Source organism: Oncorhynchus kisutch, unplaced genomic scaffold (assembly GCF_002021735.2).
Source record: "Oncorhynchus kisutch isolate 150728-3 unplaced genomic scaffold, Okis_V2 scaffold4049, whole genome shotgun sequence".
Lineage (NCBI taxonomy): Eukaryota > Metazoa > Chordata > Actinopteri > Salmoniformes > Salmonidae > Oncorhynchus > Oncorhynchus kisutch.
In genome coordinates, this window is record NW_022265994.1 from 119,160 (window position 1) to 136,926 (window position 17,767).

General features: G+C 46.8%; 1 protein-coding gene across 3 annotated transcripts in view; it reads right to left on the bottom strand.

The window, feature by feature from the left end:
- Nucleotides 1-17,338, bottom strand: part of LOC109887334 (dual specificity tyrosine-phosphorylation-regulated kinase 2) — a 39,018-nt gene extending 21,680 nt beyond the window's left edge. For all 3 annotated transcript variants that reach the window (XR_004209575.1, XR_004209574.1, XM_031822035.1), the window contains exons 1-2: nucleotides 16,886-17,338; nucleotides 16,022-16,152 (exon numbers count right to left, since the gene is read on the bottom strand). Coding sequence is in view for 1 of the 3 variants with exons in the window: in XM_031822035.1 (XP_031677895.1) it covers nucleotides 16,022-16,152; nucleotides 16,886-16,925 (171 nt within the window). In the remaining 2 variants the exon portion in view is untranslated. The remainder of the gene's footprint in view (nucleotides 1-16,021; nucleotides 16,153-16,885) is intronic.
- Between the last annotated feature and the right edge of the window lie 429 nt (nucleotides 17,339-17,767).

Genomic DNA, 17,767 nt, shown 5'->3' on the forward strand with positions numbered 1-17,767 from the left:
AGGTCAGACTAGTCACTAGACTCACTACCAGGTCAGACTAGTCACTAGAAACTCACTACCAGGTCAGACTAGTCACTAGACTCACTACCAGGTCAGACTAGTCACTAGACTCACTACCAGGTCAGACTAGTCACTAGACTCACTACCAGGTCAGACTAGTCACTAGAAACTCACTACCAGGTCAGACTAGTCACTAGAAACTCACTACCAGGTCAGACTAGTCACTAGACTCACTACCAGGTCAGACTAGTCACTAGAAACTCACTACCAGGTCAGACTAGTCACTAGACTCACTACCAGGTCAGACTAGTCACTAGACTTACTACCAGGTCAGACTAGTCACTAGAAACTCACTACCAGGTCAGACTAGTCACTAGACTCACTACCAGGTCAGACTAGTCACTAGAAACTCACTATCAGGTCAGACTAGTCACTAGACTCACTACCAGGTCAGACTAGTCACTAGAAACTCACTATCAGGTCAGACTAGTCACTAGAAACTCACTATCAGGTCAGACTAGTCACTAGACTCACTACCAGGTCAGACTAGTCACTAGAAACTCACTACCAGGTCAGACTAGTCACTAGACTCACTACCAGGTCAGACTAGTCACTAGACTCACTACCAGGTCAGACTAGTCACCAGTAAACTCACTACCAGGTCAGACTAGTCACTAGACTCACTACCAGGTCAGACTAGTCACTAGACGCACTACCAAGTCAGACTAGTCACTAGACTCACTACCAGGTCAGACTAGTCACTAGACTCACTACCAGGTCAGACTAGTCACTAGACTCACTACCAGGTCAGACTAGTCACTAGACTCACTACCAGGTCAGACTAGTCACTAGAAACTCACTACCAGGTCAGACTAGTCACTAGACTCACTACCAGGTCAGACTAGTCACTAGACTCACTACCAGGTCAGACTAGTCACCAGTAAACTCACTACCAGGTCAGACTAGTCACTAGACTCACTACCAGGTCAGACTAGTCACTAGACGCACTACCAGGTCAGACTAGTCACTAGACTCACTACCAGGTCAGACTAGTCACTAGACTCACTACCAGGTCAGACTAGTCACTAGACTCACTACCAGGTCAGACTAGTCACTAGACTCACTACCAGGTCAGACTAGTCACTAGAAACTCACTACCAGGTCAGACTAGTCACTAGAAACTCACTACCAGGTCAGACTAGTCACTAGACGCACTACCAGGTCAGACTAGTCACTAGAAACTCACTACCAGGTCAGACTAGTCACTAGAAACTCACTACCAGGTCAGACTAGTCACTAGAAACTCACTACCAGGTCAGACTAGTCACTAGAAACTCACTACCAGGTCAGACTAGTCACTAGAAACTCACTACCAGGTCAGACTAGTCACTAGACTCACTACCAGGTCAGACTAGTCACTAGAAACTCACTACCAGGTCAGACTAGTCACTAGAAACTCACTACCAGGTCAGACTAGTCACTAGAAACTCACTACCAGGTCAGACTAGTCACTAGAAACTCACTACCAGGTCAGACTAGTCACTAGAAACTCACTACCAGGTCAGACTAGTCACTAGAAACTCACTACCAGGTCAGACTAGTCACTAGACTCACTACCAGGTCAGACTAGTCACTAGAAACTCACTACCAGGTCAGACTAGTCACTAGAAACTCACTACCAGGTCAGACTAGTCACTAGACTCACTACCAGGTCAGACTAGTCACTAGAAACTCACTACCAGGTCAGACTAGTCACTAGACTCACTACCAGGTCAGACTAGTCACTAGAAACTCACTACCAGGTCAGACTAGTCACTAGAAACTCACTACCAGGTCAGACTAGTCACTAGACTCACTACCAGGTCAGACTAGTCACTAGACGCACTACCAGGTCAGACTAGTCACTAGACTCACTACCAGGTCAGACTAGTCACTAGACTCACTACCAGGTCAGACTAGTCACTAGACTCACTACCAGGTCAGACTAGTCACTAGACTCACTACCAGGTCAGACTAGTCACTAGAAACTCACTACCAGGTCAGACTAGTCACTAGAAACTCACTACCAGGTCAGACTAGTCACTAGACGCACTACCAGGTCAGACTAGTCACTAGAAACTCACTACCAGGTCAGACTAGTCACTAGAAACTCACTACCAGGTCAGACTAGTCACTAGAAACTCACTACCAGGTCAGACTAGTCACTAGAAACTCACTACCAGGTCAGACTAGTCACTAGACTCACTACCAGGTCAGACTAGTCACTAGAAACTCACTACCAGGTCAGACTAGTCACTAGAAACTCACTACCAGGTCAGACTAGTCACTAGAAACTCACTACCAGGTCAGACTAGTCACTAGAAACTCACTACCAGGTCAGACTAGTCACTAGAAACTCACTACCAGGTCAGACTAGTCACTAGAAACTCACTACCAGGTCAGACTAGTCACTAGACTCACTACCAGGTCAGACTAGTCACTAGAAACTCACTACCAGGTCAGACTAGTCACTAGAAACTCACTACCAGGTCAGACTAGTCACTAGACTCACTACCAGGTCAGACTAGTCACTAGAAACTCACTACCAGGTCAGACTAGTCACTAGACTCACTACCAGGTCAGACTAGTCACTAGACTTACTACCAGGTCAGACTAGTCACTAGAAACTCACTACCAGGTCAGACTAGTCACTAGACTCACTACCAGGTCAGACTAGTCACTAGAAACTCACTATCAGGTCAGACTAGTCACTAGAAACTCACTATCAGGTCAGACTAGTCACTAGACTCACTACCAGGTCAGACTAGTCACTAGAAACTCACTATCAGGTCAGACTAGTCACTAGAAACTCACTATCAGGTCAGACTAGTCACTAGAAACTCACTACCAGGTCAGACTAGTCACTAGAAACTCACTACCAGGTCAGACTAGTCACTAGACTCACTACCAGGTCAGACTAGTCACTAGACTCACTACCAGGTCAGACTAGTCACCAGTAAACTCACTACCAGGTCAGACTAGTCACTAGACTCACTACCAGGTCAGACTAGTCACTAGACGCACTACCAGGTCAGACTAGTCACTAGACTCACTACCAGGTCAGACTAGTCACTAGACTCACTACCAGGTCAGACTAGTCACTAGACTCACTACCAGGTCAGACTAGTCACTAGAAACTCACTACCAGGTCAGACTAGTCACTAGACTCACTACCAGGTCAGACTAGTCACTAGACTCACTACCAGGTCAGACTAGTCACCAGTAAACTCACTACCAGGTCAGACTCGTCACTAGACTCACTACCAGGTCAGACTAGTCACTAGACTCACTACCAGGTCAGACTAGTCACTAGACGCACTACCAGGTCAGACTAGTCACTAGACTCACTACCAGGTCAGACTAGTCACTAGACTCACTACCAGGTCAGACTAGTCACTAGACTCACTACCAGGTCAGACTAGTCACTAGAAACTCACTACCAGGTCAGACTAGTCACTAGAAACTCACTACCAGGTCAGACTAGTCACTAGACTCACTACCAGGTCAGACTAGTCACTAGACTCACTACCAGGTCAGACTAGTCACTAGACTCACTACCAGGTCAGACTAGTCACTAGACTCACTACCAGGTCAGACTAGTCAGTAGAAACTCACTACCAGGTCAGACTAGTCACTAGAAACTCACTACCAGGTCAGACTAGTCACTAGACTCACTACCAGGTCAGACTAGTCACTAGACTCACTACCAGGTCAGACTAGTCACTAGACTCACTACCAGGTCAGACTAGTCACTAGACTCACTACCAGGTCAGACTAGTCAGTAGAAACTCACTACCAGGTCAGACTAGTCACTAGAAACTCACTACCAGGTCAGACTAGTCACTAGACTCACTACCAGGTCAGACTAGTCACCAGTAAACTCACTACCAGGTCAGACTAGTCACCAGTAAACTCACTACCAGGTCAGACTAGTCACTAGACTCACTACCAGGTCAGACTAGTCACCAGTAAACTCCATAGAGAATGACATGTACAATATGCCCCTGCATTCAGAATGCGTAGAGAGAAGTTTTAGGTTGTTTTTTGGGGGGAAATGTTCTTTCATGCTAACTTCAATACTCTGTGTATATCTAGCTCCTTCTCTCCTATAAATGTTTAGCGTGAACACTATTAGTGGACTTCCTGTGTTCCTGAGCTGCATCCCCACCAGACCCTTCCCTATGAGATAAGGTGATTACCTCCTCGCTCGGCAGACATCTTGTTTTCTCTGCAGCATCCTGTTGCTTCGTTCAGGCAGGGGATTGTCTGTTCCCCTTGTCCTACTGCTTCCGCACACCGCACGCACGCCGCACACACACACACACACGCGCACACACACACACACACACTAGACCTTTCAGACCCTGAATTTGCATGGTTAGAGTCCTTCTTCTCTCCCTCCACAAACCATTACTGTCCTGTCTGTAGACTAGACAAACCATTACTGTCCTGTCGGTAGACTAGACAAACCATCACTGTCCAGTCTGTAGACTAGACAAACCATTACTGTCCTGTCTGTAGACTAGACAAACCATTACTGTCCTGTCGGTAGACTAGACAAACCATCACTGTCCAGTCTGTAGACTAGAGTCTGTCTCCACAAACCATTACTGTCCTGTCTGTAGACTAGACAAACCATTACTGTCCTGTCTGTCTCCACAAACCATTACTGTCCTGTCTATAGACCAGAGTCTGTCTCCATACAGCAAGTGTTCCCTACATTACACTGTAATCAGCTGGTAGAACTGGTTTATTACTCTGTCTGCACTCCAACCCGATGGTCATTTCACTTCTAAACGTCCTCTATTCGCCTGGGGAGGTGTCCCAAATGTCACCCTATTCCCTACATAGTGCACCACTGTCGTGTGTATACTTTATAGTGCGCCACTTCAGACGCAGCTAGAGGTCACTGTGTGATAATTCATCACAACATATCAGAGGACAGTAATAGAGACTGGTCTCCTAGAGGTCACTGTGTGATAATTCATCACAGAACAGAGACAAGGCAGAGCTGGTACTAGTCCTCTGGGTTAAGGGGACAGTCAGTCGCCTTGTCCTGGAACAGAGACAGGACAGAGCTGGTACTAGTCCTCTGGGTTAAGGGGACAGTCAGTCCCCTTGTCCTGGAACAGAGACAGGACAGAGCTGGTACTAGTCCTCTAGGTTAAGGGGACAGTCAGTCCCCTGGAACATAGACAGGACAGAGCTGGTAGCAGTCCTCTGGGTTAAGGGACAGTCAGTCCCCTGGAACAGAGACAGGACAGAGCTGGTACCAGTCCTCTGGGTTAAGGGGACAGTCAGTCCCCTGGAACAGAGACAGGACAGAGCTGGTACCAGTCCTCTGGGTTAAGGGACAGTCAGTCCCCTGGAACAGAGACAGGACAGAGCTGGTACTAGTCCTCTGGGTTAAGGGGACAGTCAGTCCCCTGGAACAGAGACAGGACAGAGCTGGTACCAGTCCTCTGGGTTAAGGGGACAGTCAGTCCCCTGGAACAGAGACAGGACAGAGCTGGTACCAGTCCTCTGGGTTAAGGGGACAGTCAGTCCCCTGGAACAGAGACAGGACAGAGCTGGTACTAGTCCTCTGGGTTAAGGGGACAGTCAGTCCCAGCATGTCCTTGATGTAAATGCACAGGCTTACATTGTGTGTCTTTTTAAAGCACCACGGTCATAAACTATAGACCCCTTCTGAAATGTTCAGCATGTCACCCTGTTCCTGATGCCTGTATGTTGTCAGCTGGTCTCTGTACTACAGAACAGGGTTGAGAGGTGGTTGTCAGCTGGTCTCTGTACTACAGAACAGGGTTGAGAGGTGGTTGTCAGCTGGTCTCTGTACTACAGAACAGGATTGAGAGGTGGGGGAGCTATAAACTATAGTTATTCCACCATGTCAACTAGAGCTATTCCACCATGTCAACTAAAGTTATTCCACCATGTCAACTAGAGCTATTCCACCATGTCAACTAGTTATTTCACCATGTCAACTAGAGTTATTCCTCCATGTCAACTAGAGTTATTCCACCATGTCAACTAGTTATTTCACCATGTCAACTAGAGCTATTCCTCCATGTCAACTAGAGTTATTCCACCATGTCAACTAGTTATTCCTCCATGTCCACTAGTTATTCCACCATGTCAACTAGAGTTATTCCACCATGTCAACTAGTTATTCCACCATGTCAACTAGAGTTATTCCACCATGTCAACTAGAGTTATGTCAACTAGTTATTCCACCATGTCAACTAGAGTTATTCCACCATGTCAACTAGTTATTCCTCCATGTCCACTAGAGTTATTCCACCATGTCAATTAGTTATTCCACCATGTCAACTAGTTATTCCACCATGTCAACTAGAGTTATGTCAACTAGTTATTCCACCATGTCAACGTGAGTTATTCCACCATGTCCACCATGTCAACTAGAGTTATTCCACCATGTCAACGTGAGTTATTCCACCATGTCCACTAGAGTTATTCCACCATGTCCACCATGTCAACGTGAGTTATTCCACCATGTCAACGTGAGTTATTCCACCATGTCAACTAGTTATTCCACCATGTCAACGTGAGTTATTCCACCATGTCGACTAGAGTTATTCCACCATGTCAACGTGAGTTATTCCACCATGTCAACTAGTTATTCCACCATGTCAACGTGAGTTATTCCACCATGTCAACGTGAGTTATTCCACCATGTCAACTAGAGTTATTCTACCATGTCAACTAGAGTTATTCCACCATGTCAACTAGAGTTATTCCACCATGTCCACCATGTCAACTAGAGTTATTCCACCATGTCAACTAGTTATTCCACCATGTCAACTAGAGTTATTCCTCCATGTCAACTTGAGTTATTCCACCATGTCAACTAGTTATTCCTCCATGTCAACTAGAGTTATTCCACCATGTCAACTAGAGTTATTCCTCCATGTTCACAAGAGTTATTCCACCATGTCAACTAGAGTTATTCCACCATGTCAACTAGAGTTATTCCACCATGTCAACTAGTTATTCCACCATGTCAACTAGTTATTCCACCATGTCAACTAGAGTTATTCCACCATGTCAACTAGAGTTATTCCACCATGTCAACTAGTTATTCCACCATGTCAACTAGTTATTCCACCATGTCAACTAGAGTTATTCCACCATGTCAACTAGTTATTCCACCATGTTAACTAGTTATTCCACCATGTTAACTTGAGTTATTCCACCATGTCAACATGAGTTATTCCACCATGTCAACTAGAGTTATTCCTCCATGTTCACAAGAGTTATTCCACCATGTCAACTAGAGTTATTCCACCATGTCAACATGAGTTATTCCACCATGTCAACTAGAGTTATTCCTCCATGTCCACCATGTCAATTAGAGTTATTCCACCATGTCAACTAGAGTTATTCCACCATGTCAACTAGTTATTCCACCATGTCAACTAGTTATTCCACCATGTCAACTAGAGTTATTCCACCATACTTATACAACACTTACTAAAATATTTATCTATACACAGTCACATCATGTTCAACTAGTGTGTCTGTGAAATGATCAGCCATGCCTCTGAGACAATCTACAGTGTGTGTGTGTGTCTAAATAGCTCTTCTAAATGCTGTCTTTTTAACACTTGCCCTGTGTCTTGGTTGGATAACAGGGACATGATGTGGACAGGATTGGGGGGCAGGTCAGGGAGAGGGTAGAGAGGACGACAGCTGCATATTACAGGATACCACTGGTCTGTAGCCCAAACCACACACACAAACCACACGTGTTCAGTAGAAGTCGGTAGCAAGTCAGTCCCTCCCTGTTTCAGTCCGTTTGGGGCACGATGAACAAGACCCAGCTCTCTGCAGATGGCTGGGGGTACCTCAGTCATTTATCACCCCCCTCACCACCCCCAGTGCCCCAACTAAGAGAGTGATAATATCTGACTGCAAATATGTCTCAAATAGCTGCCTATTCTCATATAGAGCCGATGGGCTTTGGTCACAGCTAGGGCACTAGATATGGAATAGGGGGCCATTTGGGAAGAGGAGAGCTGTGTTTTGCTCCCAGCGTTGTGTTCCAGTAAGAGGCCTTGCTTCGCCACCTCTCTGTACTGTAGAGGTTCTGGTTCTGGAACAGATGTCTTCGCCACCTCTCTGTACTGTAGAGGTTCTGGTTCTGGAACAGATGTCTTCGCCACCTCTCTGTACTGTAGAGGTTCTGGTTCCACAACATATGTCTTCACCACCTCTCTGTACTGTAGAGGTTCTGGTTCCACAACAGATGTCTTCACCACCTCTCTGTACTGTAGAGGTTCTGGTTCCGGAACAGATGTCTTCGCCACCTCTCTGTACTGTAGAGGTTCTGGTTCCGGAACAGATGTCTTCGCCACCTCTCTGTACTGTAGAGGTTCTGGTTCCACAACATATGTCTTCACCACCTCTCTGTACTGTAGAGGTTCTGGTTCCGGAACAGATGTCTTCGCCACCTCTCTGTACTGTAGAGGTTCTGGTTCCGGAACAGATGTCTTCGCCACCTCTCTGTACTGTAGAGGTTCTGGTTCCACAACATATGTCTTCACCACCTCTCTGTACTGTAGAGGTTCTGGTTCCAGAACAGATGTCTTCGCCACCTCTCTCTACTGTAGAGGTTCTGGTTCCAGAACAGATGTCTTCGCCACCTCTCTGTACTGTAGAGGTTCTGGTTCCGGGAACAGATGTCTACACCACCTCTCTGTACTGTAGAGGTTCTGGTTCCGGGAACAGATGTCTACACCACCTCTCTGTACTGTAGAGGTTCTGGTTCTGGAACAGATGTCTACACCACCTCTCTGTACTGTAGAGGTTCTGGTTCCGGAACAGATGTCTTCACCACCTCTCTGTACTGTAGAGGTTCTGGTTCCAGAACAGATGTCTACACCACCTCTCTGTACTGTAGAGGTTCTGGTTCCGGAACAGATGTCTACACCACCTCTCTGTACTGTAGAGGTTCTGATTCCAGAACAGATGTCTTCGCCACCTCTCTGTACTGTAGAGGTTCTGATTCCAGAACAAATGTCTTCGCCACCTCTCTGTACTGTAGAGGTTCTGGTTCCGGGAACAGATGTCTACACCACCTCTCTGTACTGTAGAGGTTCTGATTCCAGAACAAATGTCTTCGCCACCTCTCTGTACTGTAGAGGTTCTGGTTCCGGAACAGATGTCTACACCACCTCTCTGTACTGTAGAGGTTCTGGTTCCGGAACAGATGTCTACACCACCTCTCTGTACTGTAGAGGTTCTGGTTCCGGAACAGATGTCTTCGCCACCTCTCTGTACTGTAGAGGTTCTGGTTCTGGAACAGATGTCTTCACCACCTCTCTGTACTGTAGAGGTTCTGGTTCCGGAACAGATGTCTACACCACCTCTCTGTACTGTAGAGGTTCTGGTTCCGGAACAGATGTCTACACCACCTCTCTGTACTGTAGAGGTTCTGGTTCCAGAACAGATGTGTTTGTGTCAACACTAATGAGGTTAGTTCAGGTCGGGACAAACAGGAGAAGAAACAGAACAGTCAATAACTGAGTGGACAGAGAGCTAGCAACCTTGACAGCATTAGATGGGCCAATTCTACCACTAATAACACCTGAACATGTGACCTTATTGTGTCTCTGTCCTCCTCCTCTCTGGATAACAATGACTGTCTGGAACACATGGAGCAACTGTTACTGCCAGTGACCTGCCTGGAATGGGCACCGGGACTACTTGAACAAAGGACAGGCCTGACAGGGGGCACAACAGATGTCTTCATCTGTTCCGGAACCAGTAGCTACTGGAATGGACACCAGGACTACTTGAACAAAGGACAGGCCTGACAGGGAGCGTAGCTACTTGAATGGACACCAGGACTACTTGAACAAACGACAGGCCTGACAGGGAGCGTAGCTACTTGAATGGACACCAGGACTACTTGAACAAATGACAGGCCTGACAGGGAGCGTAGCTACTGGAATGGACACCAGGACTACTTGAACAAATGACAGGCCTGACAGGGAGCGTAGCTACTGGAATGGACACCAGGACTACTTGAACAAATGACAGGCCTGACAGGGAGCGTAGCTACTGGAATGGACACCAGGACTACTTGAACAAATGACAGGCCTGACAGGGAGCGTAGCTACTGGAATGGACACCAGGACTACTTGAACAAATGACAGGCCTGACAGGGAGCGTAGCTACTTGAATGGACACCAGGACTACTTGAACAAAGGACAGGCCTGACAGGGAGCGTAGCTACTTGAATGGACACCAGGACTACTTGAACAAATGACAGGCCTGACAGGGAGCGTAGCTACTTGAATGGACACCAGGACTACTTGAACAAACGACAGGCCTGACAGGGAGCGTAGCTACTTGAATGGACACCAGGACTACTTGAACAAATGACAGGCCTGACAGGGAGCGTAGCTACAATGACATAATTCCAACTACCAGTGTAGCTGCGTTAAGTTGCAGAATTCTTCGTTAGACTACTGATTGATAGACTACATTGTCTCACAATTGTATTGGAAAAGACTGGTGAGGATTATGTCTGTTCCTGACAGCACAGAGACTGGTGAGAATTATGTCTGTTCCTCACAGCACAGAGACTGGTGAGGATTATGTCTGTTCCTCACAGCACAGAGACTGGTGAGGAATATGTCTGTTCCTCACAGCACAGAGACAGACACTGGTGAGGAATATGTCTGTTCCTCACAGCACAGAGACTGGTGAGGAATATGTCTGTTCCTCACAGCACAGAGACTGGTGAGGAATATGTCTGTTCCTCACAGCACAGAGACAGGGACTGGTGAGGAATATGTCTGTTCCTCACAGCACAGAGACAGACACTGGTGAGGAATATGTCTGTTCCTCACAGCACAGAGACTGGTGAGGAATATGTCTGTTCCTCACAGCACAGAGACAGGGACTGGTGAGGAATATGTCTGTTCCTCACAGCACAGAGACAGACACTGGTGAGGAATATGTCTGTTCCTCACAGCACAGAGACTGGTGAGGAATATGTCTGTTCCTCACAGCACAGAGACAGGGACTGATGAGGAATATGTCTGTTCCTCACAGCACAGAGACAGGGACTGATGAGGAATATGTCTGTTCCTCACAGCACAGAGACTGGTGAGGAATATGTCTGTTCCTCACAGCACAGAGACTGGTGGGGAATATGTATGTTCCTCACAGCACAGAGACTGGTGAGGAATATGTCTGTTCCTCACAGCACAGACACTGGTGAGGAATATGTCTGTTCCTCACAGCACAGAGACTGATGAGGAATATGTCTGTTCCTCACAGCACAGAGACTGGTGAGGAATATGTCTGTTCCTCACAGCACAGAGACTGGTGAGGAATATGTCTGTTCCTCACAGCACAGAGACTGGTGAGGAATATGTCTGTTCCTCACAGCACAGAGACTGACACTGGTGAGGAATATGTCTGTTCCTCACAGCACAGAGACTGGTGAGGAATATGTCTGTTCCTCACAGCACAGAGACTGGTGAGGAATATGTCTGTTCCTCACAGCACAGAGACTGGTGAGGAATATGTCTGTTCCTCACAGCACAGAGACTGACACTGGTGAGGAATATGTCTGTTCCTCACAGCACAGAGACTGGTGAGAATTATGTCTGTTCCTCACAGCACAGAGACTGGTGAGGATTATGTCTGTTCCTCACAGCACAGAGACTGGTGAGGAATATGTCTGTTCCTCACAGCACAGAGACTGGTGAGGAATATGTCTGTTCCTCACAGCACAGAGACTGGTGAGGAATATGTCTGTTCCTCACAGCACAGAGACAGGGACTGGTGAGGAATATGTCTGTTCCTCACAGCACAGAGACTGGTGAGGAATATGTCTGTTCCTCACAGCACAGAGACAGGGACTGGTGAGGAATATGTCTGTTCCTCACAGCACAGACACTGGTGAGGAATATGTCTGTTCCTCACAGCACAGACACTGGTGAGGAATATGTCTGTTCCTCACAGCACAGAGACAGGGACTGGTGAGGAATATGTCTGTTCCTCACAGCACAGAGACTGGTGAGGAATATGTCTGTTCCTCACAGCACAGAGACAGACACTGGTGAGGAATATGTCTGTTCCTCACAGAGACAGACACTGGTGAGTAATATGTCTGTTCCTCACAGCACAGAGACAGACACTGGTGAGGAATATATCTGTTCCTCACAGCACAGAGACAGGGACTGGTGAGGAATATGTCTGTTCCTCACAGCACAGAGACAGACACTGGTGAGGAATATGTCTGTTCCTCACAGCACAGGGACTGGTGAGGAATATGTCTGTTCCTCACAGCACAGAGACTGACACTGGTGAGGAATATGTCTGTTCCTCACAGCACAGAGACAGACACTGGTGAGGAATATGTCTGTTCCTCACAGCACAGACACTGGTGAGTAATATGTCTGTTCCTCACAGCACAGAGACTGGTGAGTAATATGTCTGTTCCTCACAGCACAGAGACAGGGACTGGTGAGGAATATGTCTGTTCCTCACAGCACAGAGACAGGGACTGATGAGGAATATGTCTGTTCCTCACAGCACAGAGACTGGTGAGGAATATGTCTGTTCCTCACAGCACAGAGACTGGTGGGGAATATGTATGTTCCTCACAGCACAGAGACTGGTGAGGAATATGTCTGTTCCTCACAGCACAGACACTGGTGAGGAATATGTCTGTTCCTCACAGCACAGAGACTGATGAGGAATATGTCTGTTCCTCACAGCACAGAGACTGGTGAGGAATATGTCTGTTCCTCACAGCACAGAGACTGGTGAGGAATATGTCTGTTCCTCACAGCACAGAGACTGGTGAGGAATATGTCTGTTCCTCACAGCACAGAGACTGACACTGGTGAGGAATATGTCTGTTCCTCACAGCACAGAGACTGGTGAGGAATGTGTCTGTTCCTCACAGCACAGAGACTGGTGAGGAATATGTCTGTTCCTCACAGCACAGAGACTGGTGAGGAATATGTCTGTTCCTCACAGCACAGAGACTGACACTGGTGAGGAATATGTCTGTTCCTCACAGCACAGAGACTGGTGAGAATTATGTCTGTTCCTCACAGCACAGAGACTGGTGAGGATTATGTCTGTTCCTCACAGCACAGAGACTGGTGAGGAATATGTCTGTTCCTCACAGCACAGAGACAGACACTGGTGAGGAATATGTCTGTTCCTCACAGCACAGAGACTGGTGAGGAATATGTCTGTTCCTCACAGCACAGAGACTGGTGAGGAATATGTCTGTTCCTCACAGCACAGAGACAGGGACTGGTGAGGAATATGTCTGTTCCTCACAGCACAGAGACTGGTGAGGAATATGTCTGTTCCTCACAGCACAGAGACAGGGACTGGTGAGGAATATGTCTGTTCCTCACAGCACAGACACTGGTGAGGAATATGTCTGTTCCTCACAGCACAGACACTGGTGAGGAATATGTCTGTTCCTCACAGCACAGAGACAGGGACTGGTGAGGAATATGTCTGTTCCTCACAGCACAGAGACTGGTGAGGAATATGTCTGTTCCTCACAGCACAGAGACAGACACTGGTGAGGAATATGTCTGTTCCTCACAGAGACAGACACTGGTGAGTAATATGTCTGTTCCTCACAGCACAGAGACAGACACTGGTGAGGAATATATCTGTTCCTCACAGCACAGAGACAGGGACTGGTGAGGAATATGTCTGTTCCTCACAGCACAGAGACAGACACTGGTGAGGAATATGTATGTTCCTCACAGCACAGGGACTGGTGAGGAATATGTCTGTTCCTCACAGCACAGAGACAGGGACTGGTGAGGAATATGTCTGTTCCTCACAGCACAGAGACAGACACTGGTGAGGAATATGTCTGTTCCTCACAGCACAGAGACAGACACTGGTGAGTAATATGTCTGTTCCTCACAGCACAGACACTGGTGAGGAATATGTCTGTTCCTCACAGCACAGACACCGGTGAGGAATATGTCTGTTCCTCACAGCACAGACACTGGTGAGGAATATGTCTGTTCCTCACAGCACAGACACCGGTGAGGAATATGTCTGTTCCTCACAGCACAGACACTGGTGAGGAATATGTCTGTTCCTCACAGCACAGACACTGGTGAGGAATATGTCTGTTCCTCACAGCACAGAGACTGGTGAGGAATATGTCTGTTCCTCACAGCACAGACACTGGTGAGGAATATGTCTGTTCCTCACAGCACAGACACTGGTGAGGAATATGTCTGTTCCTCACAGCACAGAGACTGGTGAGGAATATGTCTGTTCCTCACAGCACAGACACTGGTGAGGAATATGTCTGTTCCTCACAGCACAGACACTGGTGAGGAATATGTCTGTTCCTCACAGCACAGACACTGGTGAGGAATATATCTGTTCCTCACAGCACAGACACTGGTGAGTAATATGTCTGTTCCTCACAGCACAGAGACAGACACTGGTGAGTAATATGTCTGTTCCTCACAGCACAGACACTGGTGAGGAATATATCTGTGGTTTATTTACAACTTAACAACGTTGTCCCTGGGGCTATTTCAGGAAGGACCAATATAAATCTTCCTCATTTTGATTTGAACTTCCTGGTCAGGTTTTATTTTCCTTAAATCATAGTTGAAGATAAACACAAGGGCCCAATAAAATCCTCTGTCAGGAGAAAGCTGCTGAGCTGCTGAGCTCGTCCTTCTGGCCGAGTCTATATTTATATCTATTTGAAGGAAGGACTAAATAAAGGCCTGGAGACTCCTCCTTCATTTAACTGGAGTCCAAATCCTCCATTACTTCAGGACACGCTTATAGAGCCTGCTGGACCAACTATCCACCAGTGTTAAAACATTACAATATCATGTTTACATGTGGGTCATGTTTACACATCCCTCCCAACATATGGCCCTTATAGTCTCGATTGATCAAATAAATACATATCAGTCGGAGATCATGTGCAAACATCGGGTAGGCTATAAGTCAGTCGGCTAACGTAGCTACAACCTCCACAAGACACATAGCCTCTGCTTACCTGAGTATCTCTGTCAACGTGATTATCATAACAATAAATAAAACGGTATCTTTTTCTACAGCATGCAAACTCATATTAAATCTCAACCTTCTATTTCCCTGAATCCCCGTGCGTTCCAAACCGAGCAGGGAGGAACGCCCCCCTCCTCCCCCCAGACACACACACACACACCGGCCATGGCTTCTAGACAAGACTCTTATCGTGTGGCCTCACATTTTATACCAGTCTGACAACATGCTAAACATCGTAACTAACTGTCAACTCAACAACGCTGTAGGCATGCAACAACAACAGCAACAACAACAGCAACAACAACAAATCCTAAATATGGTGCCTGGGATTTTGCAAGTTGCAACTGTATCACTGAGTAGTCTAACTAACGTTAAAGCTCCAAGCTTGAAATCTAGCCTATGCCGCCTGCTACGATCATCGTAAAAGTTACAGCACCGTAAAGAACGAATACCGTGTAGCCCTTCCACGGTCATAAACAAAACTATAAGCACACGTGACATAGGCTACCACCGTACGCGTTATCTAGGATTACACGATATATAGCTTGATATCTATGTATTGTCTGCTGTACCCTACACGTGCTAATGCCCTATAATGTACACCTCACGTGACAGTGTGGCAGGACAACTTGTTACGTGGTTGCATTCCGTTGAGCTGAATCTAAACCAAACAGCGGCGCTACGTTGTAACAACCATGTAACGACACAACCCTCCCTGTTCGCAACAAAACATGTTGTTATTAGACACCATTTCCGGTCTCTATAGCCTATAGATAAGCGATGCACGATGTAAATGAAACTACTGTATCCCATTGCAATAGGCAGCAGGTCCACACCATTATTAGTATTATAATAAGAAGCCGATGTTTAGTCCACAGTAAACCCACAAGCAAGCATGGCTCTGTAGGTTACGTACCGTGAGCGACTTGATATTCCTGAGGGGTGGTAATGTGACCGGCGATGGCGGGTCTGTCGCTGCTCCGGCCCGGGGACCCCCGACTCCGATTCCGGGGGAAGACTGTAGCTGGCAGATCTCACCCCCTTTGCCTGCAGATCGTACAAAATGACACAGGAAATGAGGTTAATCTGAATGGGCCTATTTACCCACATAGGGCCACCTCAGAGTTATCAGGCTGTAGAGTAGGCTATGGTCTTAATCCCTTTTAAGGATAGTAATTTAATCAGGCATTTAGGGGGTCATTGTAGGTGGAAATCCTTCTTGCGACAATGGCTTCGGCAAAACAGGTAGGTTAATTCCACATTATGTGTGCTTGGAACAACAGATGATGACCGCCAGAGTGTAGGCTGTCGTTGGTTTTAAGATCCTTTTGCGCCCCATAGTCGTGTAGCATATAGAGATCGGGAAAAAAACAACACAGAAACCAGTGGGCATATGATTCCGTCGTGCTTGCAGAAATAAACCTGTGTTCTCTCTTGACACACATACTGTCATATGGGATAAATAACACACCAGCATTTGACTTTGGTTTTGCACACAGCCCACTTCAGGCTTTAGAGAAAGAAAGAAAAAAAATCCCCGAATGTATCGCCATTAACTACTCAAAACATAGAGCAGGGATACACTATTTTAGCAAAGGCTCCCCCCCTCTTCAACAGACCAGGGAAAACCCGAAGCAAGACTCGGCGTAAACGTGTAATAAACTTGTTACAAAGGACCCGACAAAAAAGGCATAAAATCCATCAACAATATTCCTCCGGCGATCAAAGTGAGTTTAACCGTATTGTTTAGCCCGTTCGGCTCCATATTGTTGTTCCTTACCAGTTGGGTAGACGGCAGCGCACGGCTTCTTGGATAACATGGCCGCTGGAGAGTCACACACGGAAAAACCCACTTTCAGAATCTCCCCTCCTCCCACTCGGCTGTGTGATCACCAATTTCGCTACTCCAATCAGCTACATCCAGTCTTGCATTCGCAACGTGCAACTCTGCAAAACTGGGAAGTCTTCCATCAACACCAGCTGAAATGTTGCTTCTGCTGCCACCATCGCTTGGAAATACAACCCCAAAAACATGAACCTATAGATACAACAAAAAAAAATATCCCACGCGAGGCTACTGTAGATCAATACAACAACAAACAAACTCCGTGTTTTGTTTTTTTCTTCAACACAAGCAACATTCTAACGTTAGATGCAACAGAAGCGCCATCATTCTCTCTCACCTACACTGCAAATACATAGTCGGGCAACAAGTTTGGGTGTTGCCTTCTTCCTTATCTATCGTCCTTGCACTCATCCACCTCGCTCTCTCTCTCTCTCTCTCTCACTCACTAATGAGCGTGAGATGTGGTTGGATCGGTTGCTAAGCTGGCGACGCACCACCAGCCAATGTCCCAGCAGGAACCGACAGACAGCCTACATTAGGGAAGTCCTCTTGGTCACTTGGTGATCACGAACCCAAACCCAACCGGCCCATTCATTAATATAACGTGATAGGAAGATCTATAAGGACTTTTCTGACTCGCAACGATCCAAAAAAACTCAAACAGAACTTTTACCTTAACCCTTAACCAAACACTTGACCACCCCCCTAACCACATTCTTATCACATTCTGAAATTAAATATCGTTTTGCACATCAGAATAGTCTGTATAGCCCTAAACACATATGATACTCTACTGCACTGTGGTGCCCCACTTTG